The 21,001-nt window shown below is 43.6% G+C and overlaps 1 protein-coding gene and 1 long non-coding RNA gene across 3 annotated transcripts; one reads left to right on the forward strand and one right to left on the reverse strand.

Annotated features, from left to right (window-relative positions):
* Positions 1–732: 732 nt before the first annotated feature.
* On the reverse strand, positions 733–18,178 carry DDX18 (DEAD-box helicase 18). Of its 2 annotated transcripts, XM_023622794.2 has the most exons (14): positions 17,954–18,178; positions 15,972–16,346; positions 13,244–13,384; positions 11,700–11,835; positions 11,226–11,326; positions 10,911–11,110; positions 10,708–10,822; positions 8,148–8,287; positions 6,884–7,045; positions 6,394–6,546; positions 5,550–5,663; positions 4,103–4,159; positions 3,594–3,771; positions 733–2,475 (listed from the first exon to the last, which is right to left on the reverse strand). In XM_023622794.2, the coding sequence occupies exons 1-14, from the start codon at positions 18,036–18,038 to the stop codon at positions 2,333–2,335; spliced, it is 2,100 nt and encodes a 699-aa protein (XP_023478562.2). In that variant the 5' UTR covers positions 18,039–18,178; the 3' UTR covers positions 733–2,332. The 2 variants fall into 2 exon arrangements, with proteins under 2 accessions (XP_023478562.2, XP_070096825.1); XM_070240724.1 differs by lacking the exons at positions 733–2,475; positions 3,594–3,771 and having other exon boundaries at positions 4,100–4,542.
* On the forward strand, positions 4,241–9,465 carry LOC138918627 (uncharacterized). Its single transcript, XR_011428177.1, has 3 exons — positions 4,241–4,506; positions 5,423–7,135; positions 7,581–9,465. It is a non-coding gene; the product is annotated as an uncharacterized lncRNA (long non-coding RNA).
* Positions 18,179–21,001: the final 2,823 nt, after the last annotated feature.

A 21,001-nucleotide genomic window follows, 5' to 3' on the forward strand; every position in this document is an offset into this window, starting at 1 on the left:
CCCAGAAATATATGAGGCACAGCTGGAATTTGAATCCAGGCATTCTGTTCGGGACCACTCATTTTTACTATCCTTTAATTTTGACATCTTGAATTCAGCTTTACTTACACTAACCTGTCTAGTTAAGACAAAAATAAATTTAGATACAACGATGACTTGTCACTTGCAGCCCAGGAGACCCGAAGGGTCCTATTTGCATGTAGTGATCTGCTTGGCTCCCAGTCCATGCTGCCAAACCTTCCTAGTTGAAGCCACATAATCCCCTGTGGCAAGCTTATGGCCTAACACATGCCACCAGAGCTGTGCTTTTGGCACAGGAACCTAAGGATCCCTTCTCCTTGTACAAATGAACCTTGCAGACGGTGCTGCCCCGACCTTGTATCTGATTCTAGTAACTGGCTCCCTCACAGCTCAATCTGGCCAGGTTGGTCATCTGGTTGTCTGAATGTCCCTAGTCCGGACCATCCTGCAGCAGAATCTCCCACAGAACTCAGCAAGTACCTGAAAGAAGCCGTTAGTCTAAGAGGAACAGTCTTTCTACCCTCTGTTTGTATACTTTTCTCAGCATCTCTGGAGACTGCCTTACATGGTGGAGGTCAACCATGGAAGACAAACAGGGTCACGGGATATGCTGAGACAGAGGGCGCCAGCCGGGCACAAGCAGGTACCCAGAACCCAAATCCAGGCTGACTAAGCAAGGTCAGCAAAGCACAGCAATCAATGAAATACAAAGCTGGTCTAACTGTTTAATGACAGGAAAACGACATGTTATGAAACAAGCTGGTTACAAATTGTGGGCAGAGGATGAATTCATTGGATAAAAAAATTAAAAATGTATACAAAACACTGGAAAGTTAAATACCAAAATATCCACAGTATTTATTTCTGTTCAGTGATTAAATATTCTTCCTTTTGCTTTAGTCTATTTTTTGAAACATGATCATTTGTGAAACAAAAAAGAAAACCAAGTTACTAGACAGAGAAACAGTAATTAAGCACGAGGAATGCGGCAGCTGAGGTCTGAAACCTAGGACAGGTCCACCTAGGTGACAGTGGTCACGCCCAGGGGCAGAATATCGTTCTTTTCTTTTCCGACTGAAATGCTATTTATCACCCTCTTTCCTCTAATTTGATGTTCTCAGCGGACTTAGGAGTCTATGAATATGAACTGGCACAACAGCAAAACAATGCTAGTACTTTGGTTTTGAATTGCTACAAAATGTTATAACCACTTTGTAGTTATAAAATACACTAGAAATAAAACAAACTGTGAAACATACTAGAAATTAAGAGCTCCTGTAACAAGAAAACCTATCTGACTAAACCATCGTCTCTTTCTGAACTCCATTCATTTCCGGTTTTCACTGTGAATCTATTTTTGTTTCATGGATCTGGAAGAAGTAATTTTTCCCAAAAAGGTAAGAGCATTGTGTGCGCTCAGCACGGTCGGCTGGCCGGGCCTTGAGTCTGCTGACAGTCGGCCCCGCCTTCTAATAACTGCAGTTAGGAGGGCTCGCCCAGTCCAAACCACTGGAGACAAATTCAAATGAGGAGCATCACCACTCTTTGTGACTACTTTTTTTTAAAGTCTCTGTGAAGTTACCGAATAAAAAACAGAACATTATGCCTATATTGGTATAAATGAGGCTCAATACATCCGATTCTGCCCCCTCTCAAATGTTAGGACTGCTAGGGGCGCTTCATTCAAACTATGACAAATAACCCACATTTCTCGATGTTAAAAAAAGTTGAGAAATGCTCATGGTTTTAAAATCTGGCGTATATAAAAACCGATGCCACCTTTAGCCCAAGGTGGCTTCCTAGGCGTCCCCCGAGCTCGCTGCCCTGTGGCGTGGCGGCATTTGCAGCAGGGTCAGGAACCACTGTTAAGGGCCGAGAAGCAGCCAAGAGCAAAGAGCAACCGAGACAGTTTTCGGCGTTGCCACCAGCGTGCTGGGTCATCGGCCTTTACAGCAGGCTGGTGCAGCAATGCACGCCGCAAGACTTCAGACACCAGGAAGGAAAGGCACAAAAGAACTACAGTAAAACAGTGACAAATGGGGGGGGGGGGGTGAAACTTAAAAATACCCTATCATCCTAACAAAGACCAAAAAGATCCCTTGCTTTACCGCTGGGCAATCAAGAAAAGGTGAGCTCTGTTTTGTATTCCCAAGAGAAAAGAGAGCTGTGGGAACAACAGCACTGCGTGCTTGCAACCCAAGTCCACTTCCGCCCTCGTGAGAACGGTCCAAAGCCTGGTTACAGACACTCCTTGCAGAGAGCAGGACAACACTGCATTTCAGGACACGAAGGAAGGCAGGCCAGAGCGTCCTCAGTGAGAGAACTGCCTGCTGTCCGACGATTTCCTGCTGATGTGCTTGAAGATTTTGGATTTCTCGACTTTCCTGGTTTTCTGGTAGCCGAATCCGCCGCCGCCTCCCCTCTTTTTAAGCTTGCCTTCATTGCTGTTCACGTCTAAAGGTGACCGTTAAGGAAATGAAGCAACACACAGATAATGAACTCCAATGCGACATCTAAGAGAGAACAGACCAGCATGCGCACTGCTGTCCCTCTACCACAACCTCTCCCTGAACTACGAAAACGTGCACACTCGGGCCTGGGCAGCAAATTTCCAGAAAATCAGGAGTGGCCACGTAACCGTGAACTAAAATTAGCAGGTCTGATTTTAAGCCCAGTGTAACAGTCATATTCATTCTTCTCTCCACACAATGAAACTGAAGACAGTTATTTATAAGGCCTTCAGAAGGAAATCTGCAAGTTTACAGGAACATAAGAAAAAATACCCCGTGTCAAAACAAATGACTTTCACCTCTGCTCGGAGCTGATTCAGGAATGCTTAACCCAGCCAAGGAGCTGTTCCTCCTTTCACAGGAGTCAACGTGTATTCACCACAACAGACATTTCCGCGACACCTACACTGGGGATGGTGACCCAGATTTGGTCCTCCAGTCCCCTTGGGAGGTACCGCCGGGGTGTTAACCAACAGGTCTCACTTCAGCTGGTTCAGCTGCTTCTGTTGAAAATGCGGTAATAAAGCACACATTATAAACTGCAACAGAAACAATGGAAGTATTCCCTTTGCATTTTACCTTAGGCAGCACTTAAATTTTATTTTCTTTTGCTGATCTTGCACCCTCCTTGTATGAAGTCCGTCCATTACTGGCCGTGTGAGGATAAAAACTTCGGGAGGCCCCGTGTTCTCTCCAGCGTCAGGACATCCCGTTTCTCCACACCCCCCGTACAGTGAAGCCTCCTAACCACGGAACCCTGCAATTTTACCCTCCATGCCTCTCTCCGGAATCTACGACTTCCTCTGGCTCCCACTGTTTGCCAGTCAAATTCCTTGGTTTTCTTTAAGGCCGAAGTCATTCCTTCTGCAATCCCCACTCAGATAATTAATCCCTGCCTACTCTGTGCTAGTGCAGACAAGCAGACGGGGACCAGACGAACACCTGGGCCCCCAGTCTTCAGCCAGAGCACAAAATAACCCAGGAACTAAGCCCCAATGCTTCTCCATCAAGCTCTTGTCCCCTAGGTCCCGGATCAATTCATAACAACAAAGAAAAGGATACTCAGATCAACAAAAGGAGGCACCTTGAAACCAAATGACAGAGCAACCTGAGGCAAATTTAAGTTATTCACATTAAAGATCTGTTTCAGAGAGTGGGAATCGTATGCTCGAATGTACGACTTGTATGCTTCCTGGGCTGACTTATGAAGGAAGTAGTTCTTTTCAATCAATTTTTCAAGCTGAAATGGAAAGACACATTGGTTTTAATAAAATAGGAAAGCAGATCGCATACATATTAGAACAAAACCATCCTGTAAAAAACACTTGCTCTAAGCTTTGTAATATATGCAATCAAGCTGCAGTAAGAATAATGACAAAGTTCTTGGAAGTTATGGAAGAGAACAAAGTAGAGAGTACAGGAATGCAGTAACCAGCACAGCAAGAAACCTAAAAGATCACACAGTCCAAATTTCTCATTTTATGAAAAAGGAGATGTGGAGGACAATGGCCACTGCTGAGACACTACACGGTCAGTGCTGGGACGAAGCCGAGGCTGGGCGAAGAGCATACCTGAGACTGAATGTCAGAAATTTTGGACCAGGAAAACTCAAACTCACTTAATGGAACCTAGAAAATAAAAGCAGGAAGATTAGTAAACCAGGGGGGATCGACGTGCAGAAGCCTTTTCCTCTCAATAAGGATCTCTACGGATGCGACATGGTTAAGTAGGCTGCAGCTTCCAGTTAGAAGGACCACTAGTCCTTCCTTCCATGTCAAGAGAGCTGCCCTAACACCACACTGCCCTGTGACTTGACTGGGGTTTGTGGCCAAAAACTCCTACAGGAAGGAAAGCAGTTTTCACTTCTTAGATAACTGGAAAGTGCCAGACCTGTGCTGCGTGCTGGGGGTTGGTGGGATGCAGCCCACGTCCTGGGCCCACCCTCAGAAAGCTTGCAGTCTTGCTGGGGACACAGGTAAGTGATAAGATGACAACTCGATGAGCCCTTGTGCTGTGGGAACACGAGGGAGGGCAGGAGATCAGTGCTGGCTTCCCAGAAGAGGTAACAGCTAGCTGAAACCAGAGCAATCCAGAGAACCAGGAAAAGGGCATTCTAGAGAAAACGTGCAAAGGCTGTAGGGCAACTTTGGGGAAATGTACCTAGCTGCACAGTGGAGGAAAATCTCCTTGGCAACACTGTGCCAGGGGAGCCAAAGAGGAGGCACATGTCAGAAAAAAGAAGGCCTGACAAGTGTTTATAAGATCTAGCAAAAAAGAGGCCACTGGACTCTAATGAACTCAGACTTGGTGGACAGGAGGAGGTCAAAGTCAGATGAGGGGGGCTGGAGATCAGGGGGAGGGGAAAGTAAATGGAGAAGATACAAAGCACTTCTCAAAAGTCAGACTGAAGAAAGGCAAGGGGCAGTAGCCACCCTGGAGGTGGTGGTAGGAGAATGGGTTTAGCCTTGAAGCTCTTTTTTTAGTGAGACTTGAGATGGTAAAGAGCTAACTGCCAGGGAGAGAGTGAAGGTAAAACACAGAGCTGACGAACAAGGGCCAGAAGGAAGAGGAAGAGGTAGAGTGAAGGGCGACCCCACAGCTTGCGGTGAGGTGAGAGGGAAAGACACCAGGATGGAGAGACGTGGAGAAGATGGAGGAAGGGGAGCAGGAGCTGGAGATGATCAGGTGTGAGGGAGCTTAGAAGGAGAGGAGGTCTCAAACAGGGCTGCATGGCTGGGAGAGGGGAGGCTGGGGACACGAGACGCACCGCTGAGCAATGCAGAGCTCCAGGGCTGAGCTGTGCGGGGAGTTCTTCCTGCTCTCATTTCCTCGGCTGGACCCACGGAAAACCTCATCTGCTTACCTATGCACTGTAACCATTGTTCTCCTAGCACTGCAGTGACTCATGACTCCTTGGACACATCTAGAAATGCTGCTTATGGCTGTCTGCACTAGCAAATGAGGCCCAACAAGAGCAATCTGCTCCCAACTGAAGATTTTCCAAGCAAAGACCTTTACCTTGGATTGCTTTAAGTAACGAAGGAAACCCAACTCTTCGGGGCGCAAAATGAGCAAGGCGTGCCCTCTTCCGTTTAGGCCTCTGGCTGTTCTGCCCACACGATGAATATATTCCTTTGGTGAAGAGAGATAACCTGAGTTACACATGGACCTCCACAGAACCAGTGGCGGGCTGCATTCCCGGGACTTGCACGGTAGTGGACAGTGTGTGTCAGCACATCTGGATGAGACAGTGCTGGGCCTCCAGGGCTGTGCCACACAGACCATCATCACGTACCACAAAGCTGGCCCACCATTCCTTCCGCTTGCACCATCCCCAAAAGGTAACAGGGCAATGACCGAGGCTGAAGGAAAGCTGGACACGATACTCACATTAACTCTATGATCTGATAAAATGACTACTAAGTGTGCTTCATCTTTAAAACGGCTTTGTGAAACGTGTTTAAATGCTGGCTGATAATTTACATAATCTATTGTTTGTTTAAAATACTTAATGTAACTTATTTTACCACATATGCTACAGAATCTTACCTATCTCTGTAATCAAACTCTATTTCCTTCTGACACCTACTGCTCCTAACACATCATTCCAAGCCTGGAACGTTCCTAACTGAAGTCCCACTGATGCCTCTCACATCTCTGTGCACACCCGTTTTGAGTCCTGCAGACGCCCTAAATATTATCAGCAGCAGAGAAACGTGGCAATGGCTGCACAATAAAACATGACCGAATGACCAAGGGAGACACCTCTGAGTGTGAAATGTGCCATTCCTCAGGGAGCGTGGAGAGTAAGCACAGTCCTTAGTGAGAGCCACTCTGGAGAAACCCCAAGGATGCCAGTTACCTTGGGGTCATCTGGAGGGTCATACTGCACAATCCAGTCGACTTCAGGAATATCCAGCCCTCTAGCTGCCACGTCTGTGCACAACAATATGCCTGAATCTGCATTGCAGAACTGGAAGAACGTGGTGGTCCGCTTGTTTTGCTTCTGCTTTCCCTAGAATCCAATCACAACATCCATCAGAGCTGGAGACTGGAGGCTGTGTCTGGGAGGCCAGATGTAGACGCCCAGACTGTGGCGTTGTTAAGCTGCTTTCTTTCAAGTGCACTCTCTGGCCTACGTCCTATTTCCCCAAGTGGACGGCGTCTCTTACTCCTGCGTGGTCCTCACCCCTCCACACCGAGCAAAGCTCCCTCCACATAGGATCAATCACCCAATGCTGAGCAAACTACTTGGAACTATGTTTAGAGGAGAGAGCAACACCTTAAACTCCACCATCTCTATAACTTCATAAGCATAGCCTATTTTCAATAAACTCATCGTGATCACTTACATGAATGGCCAAGACAGGCAAATCGATGTAGTTCAGCAATTCGTAGTGGTATTTCACAGACTTACAGGAAGAAAAGAAGACCATTAGTTTCTTCTTCCGGTTCTTCTTAAGGAATGTAAAGAGCAGGAGGAACCTCTTCTCAGAGGGACAAACAACGTACCCCTAGAAGTGGTTCAAACGAGGAGATACAAAATAAGCAAATGGACATTTGCAGTTTCATGAACCAACATAATTTTACGGCGAGCACAGAAGGTAAGTATTGTACCCACACTGTTATGCCTTACCTACAACAAAACTACTGCCTTCATTCTAACAAGCATTCCTAACATAAGACTAATCTTAGCTCTTTCAATTCCTTTTACTGGCTGCGAACACTGGATACTAAATACGTTTCACATTTCTGAGATTCCTGGTTATCAACAGTTCTTCCAACCATAATATATTAACACCTCTATTAATTAGAATTCTCAAGGCATATCAATGATTCATTTTTTTTAAAAGGTTTTTAACAGCAAGATCTCAAATAACCACAGCTTAAGTGCACCATCCCAAACAAGGTAACAAGGCTGGGTGAATATATTTTTAAAAATTAGACAACAAATGAAAGGTTTTTAAGCTAAACTGTTACAGGAAAATATTTTATTCAACAAAAGATTCAATCTTAAAGTTCTATTTTTTTTTTTTTTTGGTGAGGAAGATTCACCCTGAGCTAACATCTCTGCCAATCTCCTACTATTTTGTATGTGGAATGCCGCCACAGCATAGCTGACGAGCAGTGTAGGTCCCCGCCTGGGATCTGAACCCGTGAACCCGGGCCGCTGAACTGGAGCACACAGAACGTTAACCACTCGGCCACAGGGCCAGCCCCTTTAAAGTTCTATTTTTAATCAACCTAGTTAGATCCTTGTCATCTCATTTCCAATCTTCTAAAGCTACGTGGGTGAAACCAGTCTCTCCATCTTCTAACTCACTTTGTGTCTTCAAGCAAGAGATTAATAAACAAATTTTTTTTACTGCATCTACAATTGGTAGTGATTAATAACCTCCCATGTGGCAAGCCATATTGAGAGAGAGAGTAAAGAGAGCCGACCAAATTATTCAGAGTTCAAGATACTTTACATCAAAGAGCCACAGACCCAATACCAAGTTTACTATATTCGAATTAAAAGTTCATTAATCCATCTGCTTTTTGGATGATCCTCCAAACAGTTACAAGGAAACACCAAGGAAGATCCTTAAAAACTAAGATATTGACACAAATTACCTGCTCAAGACCATCTACTGTTGCATTAGCTTTATCATCATCAACACCAACATACAATGGCTCCTTTTTCAGAGAAATCCTTGCCAGGTCTTCAACTTTTCGAGTTTGTGTGGCAGAAAAGAGCATGGTCTGTCTGCGTGCTGAAACAGATGCAAATAAAGGTAACACAAATCTTTCAGGGAATCTTCAGAATTGCTTCACACCTACAAATGCTCCAAGTAGAACTCTGAACAACGGGGACATGACAGCACTATAGACATTAAGAGGAGAACATCATGAACATCTCTGTCCACAACCTTGACAACTTAGACGGAGGACAATTTCCCTGACAGATAAACTGCTAAAGGCCACTCAACAGAAAGAGAAAACGTGGACAGCTTCTATCTATTAAAGAAATTGTACCCAAAATCTTCACGTAAAGAAAACTCCAGCCACAACGGCCTCCTCTGGTGAAGTCTATCGAACATTTAAGGAAGAAATATTACCAATTCTTCAGAAACTCTGCAGGACACTGAAGAGAGTCTACTTCCTGACTCATGCTTTGAAGCCAGTCACTACCCCGATCCCCAAACCCAACAACAGTTCATAAGCATAGATGCAAAATTTCAGCACAGTGACTCAATATATAAAGAAGGATAATGCATCATAACCAAGTGGGGTTTTTCCAGGAATGCAGGGTTGGTTCAACATTTGAAAGTTAACCAATATAATTTACCATATTAACAAACTAAAGAAGTAACATCTGACAGTTTCAAAGGACACAGAAAAAGCATTTGACAAAATGTAACATTTATTTCTGATTAAAAAATCTCAGCAAACTAGGAACAGAAGGGATCATGCTCAATATGATAAAGAGCAGCTACAAAAAATCTATGGCAAACATCCTACTTAATGGTGAAAGATTGAACGCCTTCCCCTTAAGATCAGGAAGAAGACAAGATGTCTTCTCTCACCATTTCTATTCAGTATTGTACTGGAGATGCTGGCCAGTGCAGTCAGGCAAGAAAAGAATTAAGTGAAGAATTTTATTTTTTTACATGTAGGTGGTATGTTTGCCTAGGTAGAAAATCCAAAGGCTAGCTTCATCTGGAAGGTCATACTGAACAATCCCATTGAGTATAGTAATAATTATCTTGCCAGATAAAAGGTCAAAATTAAAAAATTAACTGTATTTGTATATACAAGCAATGAACAATTTAAAATTTTAATAAAATACTTAGGGATAAATCTGACAAAAGATGTGAAAAAACCTGTATACTGAAAACTCTAAAACACTGCTGAGAGAAATTAAGGAGCTAATAAATGGAGGTATACCTTATTCGTGGGTTTGAATGACTCAGTATTGCCTTCCACCAATGATCTATATTCAATACAATCCCAACCAAGATACCAGATTTTTTAGGGGGTAGAAATGGATAAACTGACTCTAAAATTTATACAGAAATGCAAAGAACAAGAATAGCCAAAACAATCTGAAAAAGAACAAAGGTGGGGGTTAACACCACCCAATTTCAAGACTTAATAGAAGGAAATGGAACTCTCATACACTGCCGATGAGAAAGCAAAATGGTACAAGCTAAACATACACCAAACACTCCACTCCTAGGTAGTTACCCAAGAAAAAAGGAAATATATGCCCATAATAAGAGTTGTAGATGAATGTTCACAGCAACTTTATTTGTAATAACCAAAACCCGTAAACAGCACAATCATCCATCAACAGGTGAATGGATAAACAAGTTGTGGTACATTTACACAATGGAATGCAACTGAGGAATAAAGAACTACTGATACATATTAACAGCATGGATGACTTGCAAAAGAATTTGCTGAGCAGACAAATTTATACTGTATGATTCCATGCATACAAATCTCTAGAAAACACACACTGATCTGCGGTGACAGAAGGCAGATCAATGTCACCTGGGAGGCAGATGTGTGTGAGCAGTTGATGGAAGCAGGTGAGGGCTGTTCTTACTGAAGGTGAGAGGGAGGGATCACAAATGTGCACAAAGAAGCTTGAGGGTTACGGAGATGCTCACTGTTTGATTGTGGTGACGGCTTCACAGGTATAAATGTGGCAAAACTTAAATTGTTTACTTAAAATATGTGCAGATTATGTCAATTATACCTCAACAAAGCATTAAAAAACAAACTCTCTAATGAAGGAGATTATGGCCTTATTATAGATATGAGCAGCTTACAATGTTGCAAATACTATAACCAAGATATGTACAACTCAAATACAACACAGAAGGCCACAAGTCTACTGCCACCTGGGAGACGCTAGAATGAGGTAAGGAAAGGAAGATGGGGTTGCGGATGTGGACTGGAATGACGTGTAAGGACTGTGTAACTTGCATTATAACCTCTAAAACGGCAAAACCACTGTAACAAGTTACTAGTAAGCTTGATGCTGCATTGCAGACGACCTCTAAGGTTGATTGACACAAGCTCACTCGGCTATGTTAGAATTCTGGTATTAACAGTTTTCATATAGGAGCAACCCTCACCTACTTCCAACTACTTTGCAAATCACATGCAGATGCCACCTACTTACTTGGCAGAAGTTTAATAATTTGCTTTAATTCCTCTTCAAACCCAACATCCAAGATACGGTCAGCCTCATCAATAACCAGACACTGCAGGTTTTTATACATAAACCCTGGGGTATTCTAACAAGACAAAGAAAAACTGTTAGCTGTCAGGTTGAGGTTTCACACAAGACAGTAAGACAGGGACTACATAACAGTGTTCTCTTACCTGCATGTGGTCCAGGAGACGGCCTGGTGTGGCCACAATAATGTTGATCCCATTAGCTAGTTTCTGCGCTTCAGCAGATCTGTTACTGCCCCCCATTATTAACCCATATGTATGGATATGGTGCGTCATTAGCTCCTTAAGAACACCAAAAGTCTGCATGGCCAGCTCCCTCGTAGGTGAGAGAATAAGGACTCCTGTTCCTACAAAGGCAACAATGACACGCGGTGAAAGTCAGCCTGCAGTTATCACCAGGAGCGCGTACCCGCTACAATAATTCTAGTGAGGTACCGCAAAGACAGTGGATCACAGACTTACCATTTCTGGGCATGAACTTTAACTTAACAATGAGTTCAACTGCAGGGATGAGAAATGCCAGGGTTTTGCCACTGCCTGTTTTTGCAGCTGCTAGAAGATCCCTAAGGATTAAGACAGGAAAGGTCAGAGACAGTTAGTCTACTCATTCAACAAGTCATGTACTGAATACCTACCATGTCACTACCGCATATCGTTTGGGCATCAACGCCAGAACATGAGCAACAAAAGACCAAGTCCCCACCTTCTCCATCGCTGAAAGCAATCACCTGCGTCAAATACCCAACTCAGAAATAAGAAACATGCCATACAACAGAAGGGAACGCTTTTCTTCAGACATCAGCAAATAAGTCTTTAAAGCAGGTTGGATACATAAGCCAACACACAGTGCAAAATCAACCGAACATACTGGTATTTCCTTTCTGAACTACTGGCACTGAAAACAGATTAAAGCCCAAACATCAATGTGGATCATACCTGCCTTCCAGAAGCGGTCTGATGCTTTTATGCTGAATCTCGGTCATGTTTGTAAAGCCCATTTCTTTTATTGCCTTTAGAGTGTTCTCATTGACAAGACTAGTCAGAGAAGCAAATGAAGTATCCTCGAAGGCTCCTAAACAGAAGACAGTTTATCATTAGCGAGTTTCCCCCTTTTTTTAACAGTTAATACTGCTATAATTGCCTAAGTTAGTTTTGCTGACTAAAGGCATCACTGGGTTGGAGTCAAGCTTAGAAGAGCTTCCTCCAGTCAGAAAAGCCAAATCCCCAACCATTTCTATATACAAAGACGACAACCCTGCACTTCTGAAGTTTCTCCACCGCTGACGGCGGTGTACCTTATATCCCAGAGCCCAAACTGTGACAGAATAAGAAGGGGTGCAGAGGACGTACAATCAAGGAACTTGTATGAAATGAAAATGGCAAGGCTGGCGGGGTTGGGAGAGAGTTCAGAGAAAAACGAAATGTTTAAGAAATCTGAAATAAAAAGTGAAAACATTTAGTATAATAACAACTGAATTTGAAGTCAATCGAAAGTGTTGTTAATTTAACTCTAAAGAGACTACTGAGAAGAGTCAGGTGCAGACACAGACTGTTAGAGTGAACCCACACAGCAAGCGTGCTGTGGACCTGCAGCAGGTGAAGGCATCAGAATGACCCGTGAGCTCCCCAGCCCACACACACCCTGGCTATAACCCAGGTCTTGCCAACCTGGGCACTATGGACATCGTGGGCTGGATAATTCTCTGTTGTGAGAGGCTGTCCTATGCATTATGGGATGTTCTGCAGCATCCCTGACCTCCACCCACTAAATGCCAGTAGCCTGGCCCCAGTTCTGACAACCAAAAGATGTGGCCAATCCTCACAGGCCACCTGGGACAGAGGTGGGATTTATGGGATGCAGGACCTTCAATGTTAAAACTGGTCAAGTCCTGGGTAAACTGGGATGAGCTGGTCACCCCACCTGGGAGGCAAAACTGCCCTGGCTGAGAACCACTGCCAGAGCCTTTGCCATTCTGATTGAGCACGTCTGGGGTTGGGCTTCAACATTTTAACAAACAAAAATCTCAAACCAAACCACTCAAGTAACTCCTGGACATCTCTGGTTAGGAGCAACTCATGCTAGCCTAAACTCTTGACTTTACAGACAAAGAGCCAAAGGCCAAAAGAGGTCAACCCAGCACAGGCCCTCAGTAATGTTAATCTCATCCTTCTTCCTTATCAGTAACTGAGCCAGTACTAAACTTCTGGGCTCCAGACTCCTGCGCCAATGATTCTCCTACTACGGTATGGGATGAGATACAGAAAATGACAAACCGAAGGAACAAAGGATCCCAGAAGTTGTTTGTGTACATAGCAAAATATTTAGTGTTACGAATGAAGGAAAGGAAAAAAATAGAAAAAGAAACAACAAGAACTCAGGCATACAATGAGGAAGATAAACAGTCACAAGTGAACCTTCAAATACCGCAATCCAGGGAGGCATGACATTTTTAAGATCTGGAAAACTTTCCAGAAGTTACCTGTCAGTCCCAGGGGCAGGCTGGGCACTTCACTGTCATGTTCTCCATCATCTGGCTTCTCCACACTGTTTTCTGTTTCTTCAGGAGCCTGGGCACCTTCTTCAGATTCCTCTTTGTCTTCAGTTTTTGCTTTTTTGGTATCTTGGTTTTAAAGGACAAAACACCCCCCCCAAAAGTTTTTCTTAATTTTTTTTTGAGGAAGATTAGCCCTGAGCTAACTACTGACAATCCTCCCCTTTTTGCTGAGGAAGACTGGCCCTGAGCTAACATCCATGCCCATCTTCCTCTACTTTATACGTGGCACGCCTACCACAGCATGGCTTTTTGCCAAGCGGTACCACGTCTGCACCCGGGATCCGAACTGGTGAACCCTGGGCCGCTGAGAAGCGGAACATGTGAATTTAACTGCTGTGCCACCGGGCTGGCCCCATTTCTTAAAATCAAAGCATCAAATGAGATCACAAAATAAAAGATGTGTAAGACCAAGAGGCATAATTTCAAAAGCTTGCTAAGAATGTCTCTTTTTTATGATTAAAGATTTGTTTATATTTAAAAACCCATGGGGACATGCAGATTTGTCAAGAAAACAATTTTTAGGCTTCTTAAGGTATTATACCATCTTAAGTGACTAAGAAATATTTAAAAACTTGAGCTGAACAATTTAAGCATACTAATTACACCGAGTTCTATACATTTCACTGAGACAAAAAAAGCACGTGATTAATACAGACACATGCCGCATAACGACATTTCAGTCAACGACGGACCAGACACAACAGATGTCCCATAAGATTAGTGCCATAGAGCCCATGTGTGCAGTAGGCTATCGGCATCTAGGTTTGTCTAAATGCACTCTATGATGCTTGTACAATGGTGAAATCTCCTAACAATGCATTTCTCAGAATGTACCCCCATAGTTAAGTGACATGTGACTGTATAGATTCTTTAAAACCTCATAACAAACACAGATTTTTCCTCCTATGCCATTAAACATAAATTTTCTATAAAAGCTAATTTTGTTTTAAAGATGAACAGAAATAGCAAAGACTGTTCATGTGACTAGAGAGAGACTACAAAGGGTGGGCAACAATCCACTTGGCTGGGTGACAGAAACTGGCCTGTTCCTTGAATGTAGTAAGTGGTGAGGGCAGGAAAGGTAAGCCTCCTGGCTTGTTGCCTCTACATTCACGACTTTCATAATGTGGTCCTAAACTCTCTTTCCAGTCTTATCTCGCACCACACTCTTCAATGTTCTACTCTGGGTCAAACGGGTTAACTACCATGTTGGGCTTTTATAAATGGATGGCAATAGTGACACTAGTTAGAAGAGAACTGACCTAGACCACAACTCAGGACTCTGTAGCCCGGGACTGGCCTCCTTCTTGGACCTGACTACCACCCTCTGGGAAACGGTCAGCTCTGTAGGACCCACATGTTCAAAGGCCATGGATATCACCAGCTGGTCCTGTGGCTTATCACTTGTCTTCCTTAAAACGGTTCTTGCAGTTTAGCAATAGGGTTAAAACTCCCAGCCCTGCACCTCAATGCTGAGAGGAGACACATCGTCACTCCCTTAGGCACACTCAGAATGAGAGCTCTAAGGCACTACAATCACTCTAAATAAAAACTGTAATGTCTAATCCTCACGCTTTCCTCTATTTTTGCTTAAGCAGTTTCTTATAACCTATAAATGTTATCAGTCTGTTGGCAGCCTGAAGAAAGCCATGCATGTTTGGAAAAGTTCAAAGCTCTTTCTCAATGAAATTTTATTTCAGATGAGATACATGAATAGGACATTCTAACCCAGGTGTTGGCAAACTTTTACTATAAAAGGTCAGAGCAAACATTTTAGGTTTTGTGAGCCATATGTTCTCTGTCACCACAGAGATCAAGTAAGCAAATGGGCACTGCAGTGTTCCAGTGAAGCTTTATCTACAAAAACAGGCAGGAGGCCGAAGACTCTGCTGACACCTGTTTTAGCCTCCCTTGAAATCTCTGCTTGCTGATATCTCAATCAAAATGGCTGCTGTCGCCCACGCTCATTCAAATCCAGTTCTCCTCCAAAAGAAAACAGCCCTTCTCTCCTCTGCCAAAACTATCCTGGCCATTCTACTCATTTGGAAACTCATGTTCCATTTATTCAGAAGTTTCCTGCTATTTTATACACTTTGCATATCCAAATTATCACTAAGTCTCCTTTCAGTTAGAGGAATTTATGGTAGGAAAAAAGGAACAGGGCAAAAAAGTACATGAAAAGAATCACTAACGCAAAGTCCTACAACATGATACACAAAGGCCCAAGAAGACAGATTCTACTACCAGCCCCGATTTCTTCCGTGTCAGTAACTCCACAACTCTGTTCGCAAGTAGGTAAACCTAGAATACTATGCCACAGAATGTGTTCTATCATAAAAAGCCCAGCTAACTGCCAAAAAAGCAAAGCAAATTTCTAGAATTCTAATAAGACTCTTATGTAAGCGTGAGGTTTCCTTCAAGGTCGTTAGGGAATGTAAGCACCTGATGCAGGGCTGGGCACTCTGAGGACAGTTAAAAGCCTCCCCCTCCCAAATGACTCCTTTAGCTCTCGGGCGAGTCCCCGGTACACAGTGAGTGCAGGGGATTCCCAGCTGCCACGTGGACACAATAACACAGGGAAGGGGGAGTGACAACCGTGAAACACTGTGTGAACATGTGAACGGCTTGAGTGCAAAGAAAATGAGGTACCTACCAGGCCCAGCATCATCCGCCATTTTTCTCTTTTTCTTCTTCTTCTTCTTCTTCGATTCCGAATTAGGAGGCTGTGTTGCTGCTCCCCCATTGGTTAATATGGCAGACTTCTTGGGGGATTTTTTAACGTTTTCATCTTCTACTGTTTCGTTAGACAGATCTCCATTTTGGGCTTCTGACAAGCCCACCTTCACAGACTGCTTCAGTGATTTCTTAACTTTTCCACCTTCCATTGTTTTAGACAGAGCTCCATTTTGGGCTTCTGACAAGCCCGCCTTCACAGACTGTTTGAGGGCCTTTTTTACTTTTCCCCCTCCCAGTGTGTCTTCAGACACATCTCCATTTTGAGTTTCCGAGAGGCTCACATCCGAGGCCGCTGTTTAAAAACAGAACACACATTGTGACAAAGAAGAGGTTTAAGCAGAAACACTGAAATCCCACAGGAGAAATCCCAAGGCTTCCAGGACTGAAATGATTTAGCTTTCGCTTCTCCTTCACATTTATTATTAAAACCACTTGCAGTTTTATGGTGTTCTACTGCAGAACAACTAAATTTCCTTTAAGGAAAAATGCTGGAAAAGGGAAAGCTGCATTGATCTTTTAACTTCATAAAACGACATCTCTGTCCTTAAGTAGTTAAGAGTCTGGGACAGGAAAACTCCAATGAGGTTAAATATTTAAACAGATGGGACTACACAATGGCAGTTACAAAACAAACATTTTAATATTAGGTATTTGATAAACATATGATTAACTGATATATTAAAAAAGACTTACATCTTATTCACACTACTGCTTCTCATATAAACATAAATTCAAAGTATTCAACCTCAATTTTCCGAGACAGCAGTGAACTGAAAACTCTGTTGATGAAAGCACTTCTTTGTCAAAACTTATCACATATAAATGCCCGAAAACGTCTTTACAAAAACTTCTCTGTTTACATATAGAAAAGGTAAACACCTTCTTTTAATTATCTTTACCAAGAAGTAGTTAGTAATGCTGTATTATTCTATAGGAAACAGACATATAAGGGAACTTCAAAAACATTATTCCTAAAACCCACAACCGTGCCCTGTCCCCCAGGATTTCTTTCAATTAATCTCTGCTGAACACTAACTGGGGTAATGCATTATGCCTTCACCCTTGCCCTCGGAGATCTGTATCCTATACCAGAGCCAAAAAGGTTAACAGAACATCATCAAGAGCTCTGACTCACTGTCAGAAAGTTAGGACTGCAAACGAGGTAGGTAAGAAAGGTGACATTCAGGCAAAAACCCTTTCACGTAAGTCTTTGTGGAGGATGCAAATACACAGAAGGTCTTAAGGAATTTATAATCCAAAGTTGGGAGTGATGGGAAGAGAGGGCACGAGAGAGCCTTCCGCTGGACATGTGCAGGAGAGACACCAAGAGCTGAAAATGAGGAAGTGGTACAGAGTCGAGAGAGATCAAGACTGGAGATGGGTAGGAGAAGGCAGTGGTATCAGGAAAGCTCTGTGAAAAGGGTGACAACTGAGCTTGTTTTGAAAAAATGTAGACATGTAGATGTTATGAATGGAGGGTGTACGGAGAGGAGAAAGCTCCACGTGTCTGACTGAAACGGGTGAGCGGGGGGGATGCGGCGGGACCTGAAGGCTGTGAGAGTCAGAACCGGGAGGGTGGAAGGGGAACAGGATGGTTTAGCTGGAAGCACTGCTGGAAGTCGGGAAGGGAGTCCAGAGGCCTTCCGCTCCAACTCTGCCAGGAGCCAGGAGAAACTGATGCTCAGAAAGGTCGGAGCGGTCTAGGACCCGACTCGCGGCTGCCCCAGGCCGCCTGGTCACTCTGGAAAAGCCCACGTGCTCTCGGGACAGGTGCCTGCGCCACCTTGGAGCCCTGGGGACACTGGAACCGCGCCGCCCGGCCCCGCAGTCGCCCAGCGCGCACGGCGCACGCATGGGCTCCCTCAGCCCCCACGCACGCCGCGAGCCCAGCGGTCTCACCCTGTAGCTTTAGATTCCGCTGCCGCAATTTGAGGTTCCGCTTCTCGATCTTCTTGCGCAGGAGTTTCATCGGTAGATGAGACATGCTGTCGGTGAGACGCCTTCACTGAGGCGGCACTGCCGGCTTCTCAGCTCTCCCTGATGACGTTATCGCCTCTTGAGACACACGTGCACAGTTCAGCCAACCGGAAACACGTCACGCGAAGCGCTCGCGGCTTGCGGAGTGGAAATGAGTCCGGAGCGGAAATACTTCCGGCCTCCTGTGCTCGGCTTCACTTGGCGACCGGGTGTTGTGCAGCGCCCCCTTGGGGAGTGGAGGCCCGAGCCTGCGCCAGATTCAGGTTGTGCGACTGGGAGTCCTAGTAATTTTGATTTAACCCCGGAGGAAACCGAAGAAACAAGAGCCAGTGGAGGACCTTAGGAAGTCTCCGTTTTTATGTTCTCGCCCCCTTTGGATCCTGGACGATTTGGGAAATTGAATAAAACCCAAATTTCATATACATGTGTTTCCAAACTTGTTTGATCACTCTTCTTAGTGAGAAATATACTTTCCATGTCACTTGGTGCACTTGCGTGCAGGAACACAGCATTCCTCAAAGCAACAGCCTTACTCTTGTGTTTCACTCAGGTATTTTTCCTACCATTTCATCCTAAATTATTCTATCCCTAGTCCCTTAAAAATTCAGATTACTATGCCTTTAAATTGATTTTACAGTATTAATGGGTTGGCTTCAGTTTGAAAAAGAGGTTTATAAATCTTAAAATCTCACCCACGGACCCTTTAGAAGTCCAGGACAGAAATTGCAATTAAGTTAGCTAGTAGGCATCTTTTTTTTTTTTTTGGTGGGGAAAAGGGGTGCATAGAGTGTTTAATTTTTTTTTTTTTTTATAAAAGGGTTACTAAAGTTAAAAAATTGGGATAGTTTATATAGAAAATCGTATTTTTCTTTAAAAATTTGCCCCAATTCCCCTTGGTACTAAATTGGTTTGCATTCTCCCTAGCAATAATCATTTGGGCTGAACAACAAGTGGAAGGTCAATGAAAACTGGATTGATTTGTTAACTTGGAGTGTCAGGACATGAGCCCCTGGGGACCAGACATGATTACAGGGAGGAAGGGAGAAGGAGAAAACTTGGGAGGGAGTTTAAGCAGAATGTGAGTGAACTGACCGAGAAATCACATAGAATTGGACTGGAATACCAAGACAAACACACTGTAATGTGCCCAGAAGATTCAAGACTAGGCAGGCTAAAGGATGAGTCAGAAATTTAAATGCACACACATAGATACACATGCATACACACGTCTATCTCAGTTTAAATATATATACACATTGTAGTGTTTATATTTTTAATTTTGTATATTGTGATATTTTGACATCTTAAAAAACTTTTCTGGCTGAGGAGAGACTGCCCTTCTAGGGACTAGCCAATTCTTAAGAGATGGCAGAAGACCCAGCCGGGAGCATGCCTTTAATATGCAAACTAACCAATCCTGAGCCATGCTTCCTCTATCTGGCCAGTACACTTCAGGAGGCAATATTTTTCTTCCTTAATCATCCGAGGACCAGGTAGTAGGCAACTAGGGGCCACTCCAATAGTTTAGAGCCTGCCTAAATTATTTAAATTATGCCATCCTAAACTGTTTACCCTGCTCCACCTTGCCTTTCCAGAGGAAACTCCAGTGAAGCCAGTGGCCTAGGATCTCCCCTCCTAACTGATGCTGGTGCTCTCCCATGTGGCCCTGCATGGTGTGCCATGCCTCCTGTTTCTAGAACCTGTGAGTATAATAATCTTTGTTTCCCTGAGCCTCTCTTGTGTCTCCTCTTGTGGCCACACCTGATTGGCCATCACATAAAAGAGCACAGAATACACATATATACCTATTTCTATCTATATACGTGTACATATACAGTCACATGACTACACATCTGAGTATTGAGTCTGTGACTTTGAAATTCACATCCATCAATCTTATGTGCAAGAACTAGCATGTCTTCCATGTAGGAAGTACTCAAAATTATTATGCCCTTTCTGTTGTAACTTAAACTTGTGGGTCTGATAATGCTTTGGTAGTGGCAATGGACGAGTACTCCCTTTTCTCTAACTGTAACCTTTTCCAGCTAATAGTGGGGTTTGGCAAAGTCATTTTCATAAGACCACAGAACCCACAGCTTGGGTGTGTTCAAGATATTTAGCTCAGGAAAGCTGGTCCTTAAGGTGCATGGAAATGATTAATTTTATGGATTGATAACCTTTAAAGAGTCCTATATAAGGCTACTGATGCAAATTTTTCTGGATTTTTAGGAGAGAAATGAGCGATGATAACTTTAGACCAACTCTCAAAATTGAGAATGAGAGTTACTTTAACAAAGTGAATTTCTAAGAGCAAGTCTGGTAAACAAATGAGAATCATTGTACTGGATTTCAGAAAGTATCTGTGAGGTTCGGGGAGGTGGCAGTTAATCATGTGCCTCTGATAATCCTTTTGTCCCTCGCTGCTAGAGCCCATCTTAGTATCTATTCAGTATATGTCTAAAACTTCTTGCTCGGCGCCCCCATCCCAGATGTCTCTTTCCCCAGAGTATAGTCATTCACCAGTTATTCACTCATTTAGCCGTTATTTTTGAGCGTATGTTTGCGAGGAGTATGTGATAGGTGTGTGCCAAGTGCTGAGTGTAGAATGGTGGATAAGATCAACAGAACTCACTTTCATGGAGTTTACAGAGCTTATGAGGAGAAGGTGGAAAATTAAATAATTATGGTAAACTGTCAGTAATAAGGGAAGCACATGACAGGGCAACAGTCTACTCTGGGAACGAGGTTGGGATGGCTCTTTCATTCGATACCCACTGTGCACAGGTGCTGAGCTAGCAGCAGGCAGAGCCGGGAATGGAGATGCCGCCTTTTACCCGCCTACTAGAAATATTTAAATTTAATACGGGCCATGCCTTAGTCATTCCAGTCTTTCAATTTTGTCTGATCCTTAAAACTTAGACAAGTGTTTATAAAATAAAAAGCAGATTTGTGAGTAGTTTCTTTTCATTC

The sequence above is a fragment of the Equus caballus genome, chromosome 18, assembly GCF_041296265.1.
Source record: "Equus caballus isolate H_3958 breed thoroughbred chromosome 18, TB-T2T, whole genome shotgun sequence".
Taxonomy (NCBI): Eukaryota; Metazoa; Chordata; class Mammalia; order Perissodactyla; family Equidae; genus Equus; species Equus caballus.

What these genes read in the sequence shown, in the direction of transcription:
- DDX18 (XM_023622794.2), bottom strand. Translation starts at nt 18,038, where the DNA reads ATGTCTCATCTACCGATGAAACTCCTGCGCAAGAAGATCGAGAAGCGG. An exon ending in CCTGCCCCTGGGACTGACAG is followed by an intron (nt 11,836 to 13,243) that starts GTAACTTCTGGA and finishes TCTTCTGTTTAG; the next exon opens with GAGCCTTCGAGGATACTTCA. An exon ending in TTTCTGACATTCAGTCTCAG is followed by an intron (nt 3,772 to 4,102) that starts GTATGCTCTTCG and finishes TTTCCATTTCAG; the next exon opens with CTTGAAAAATTGATTGAAAA.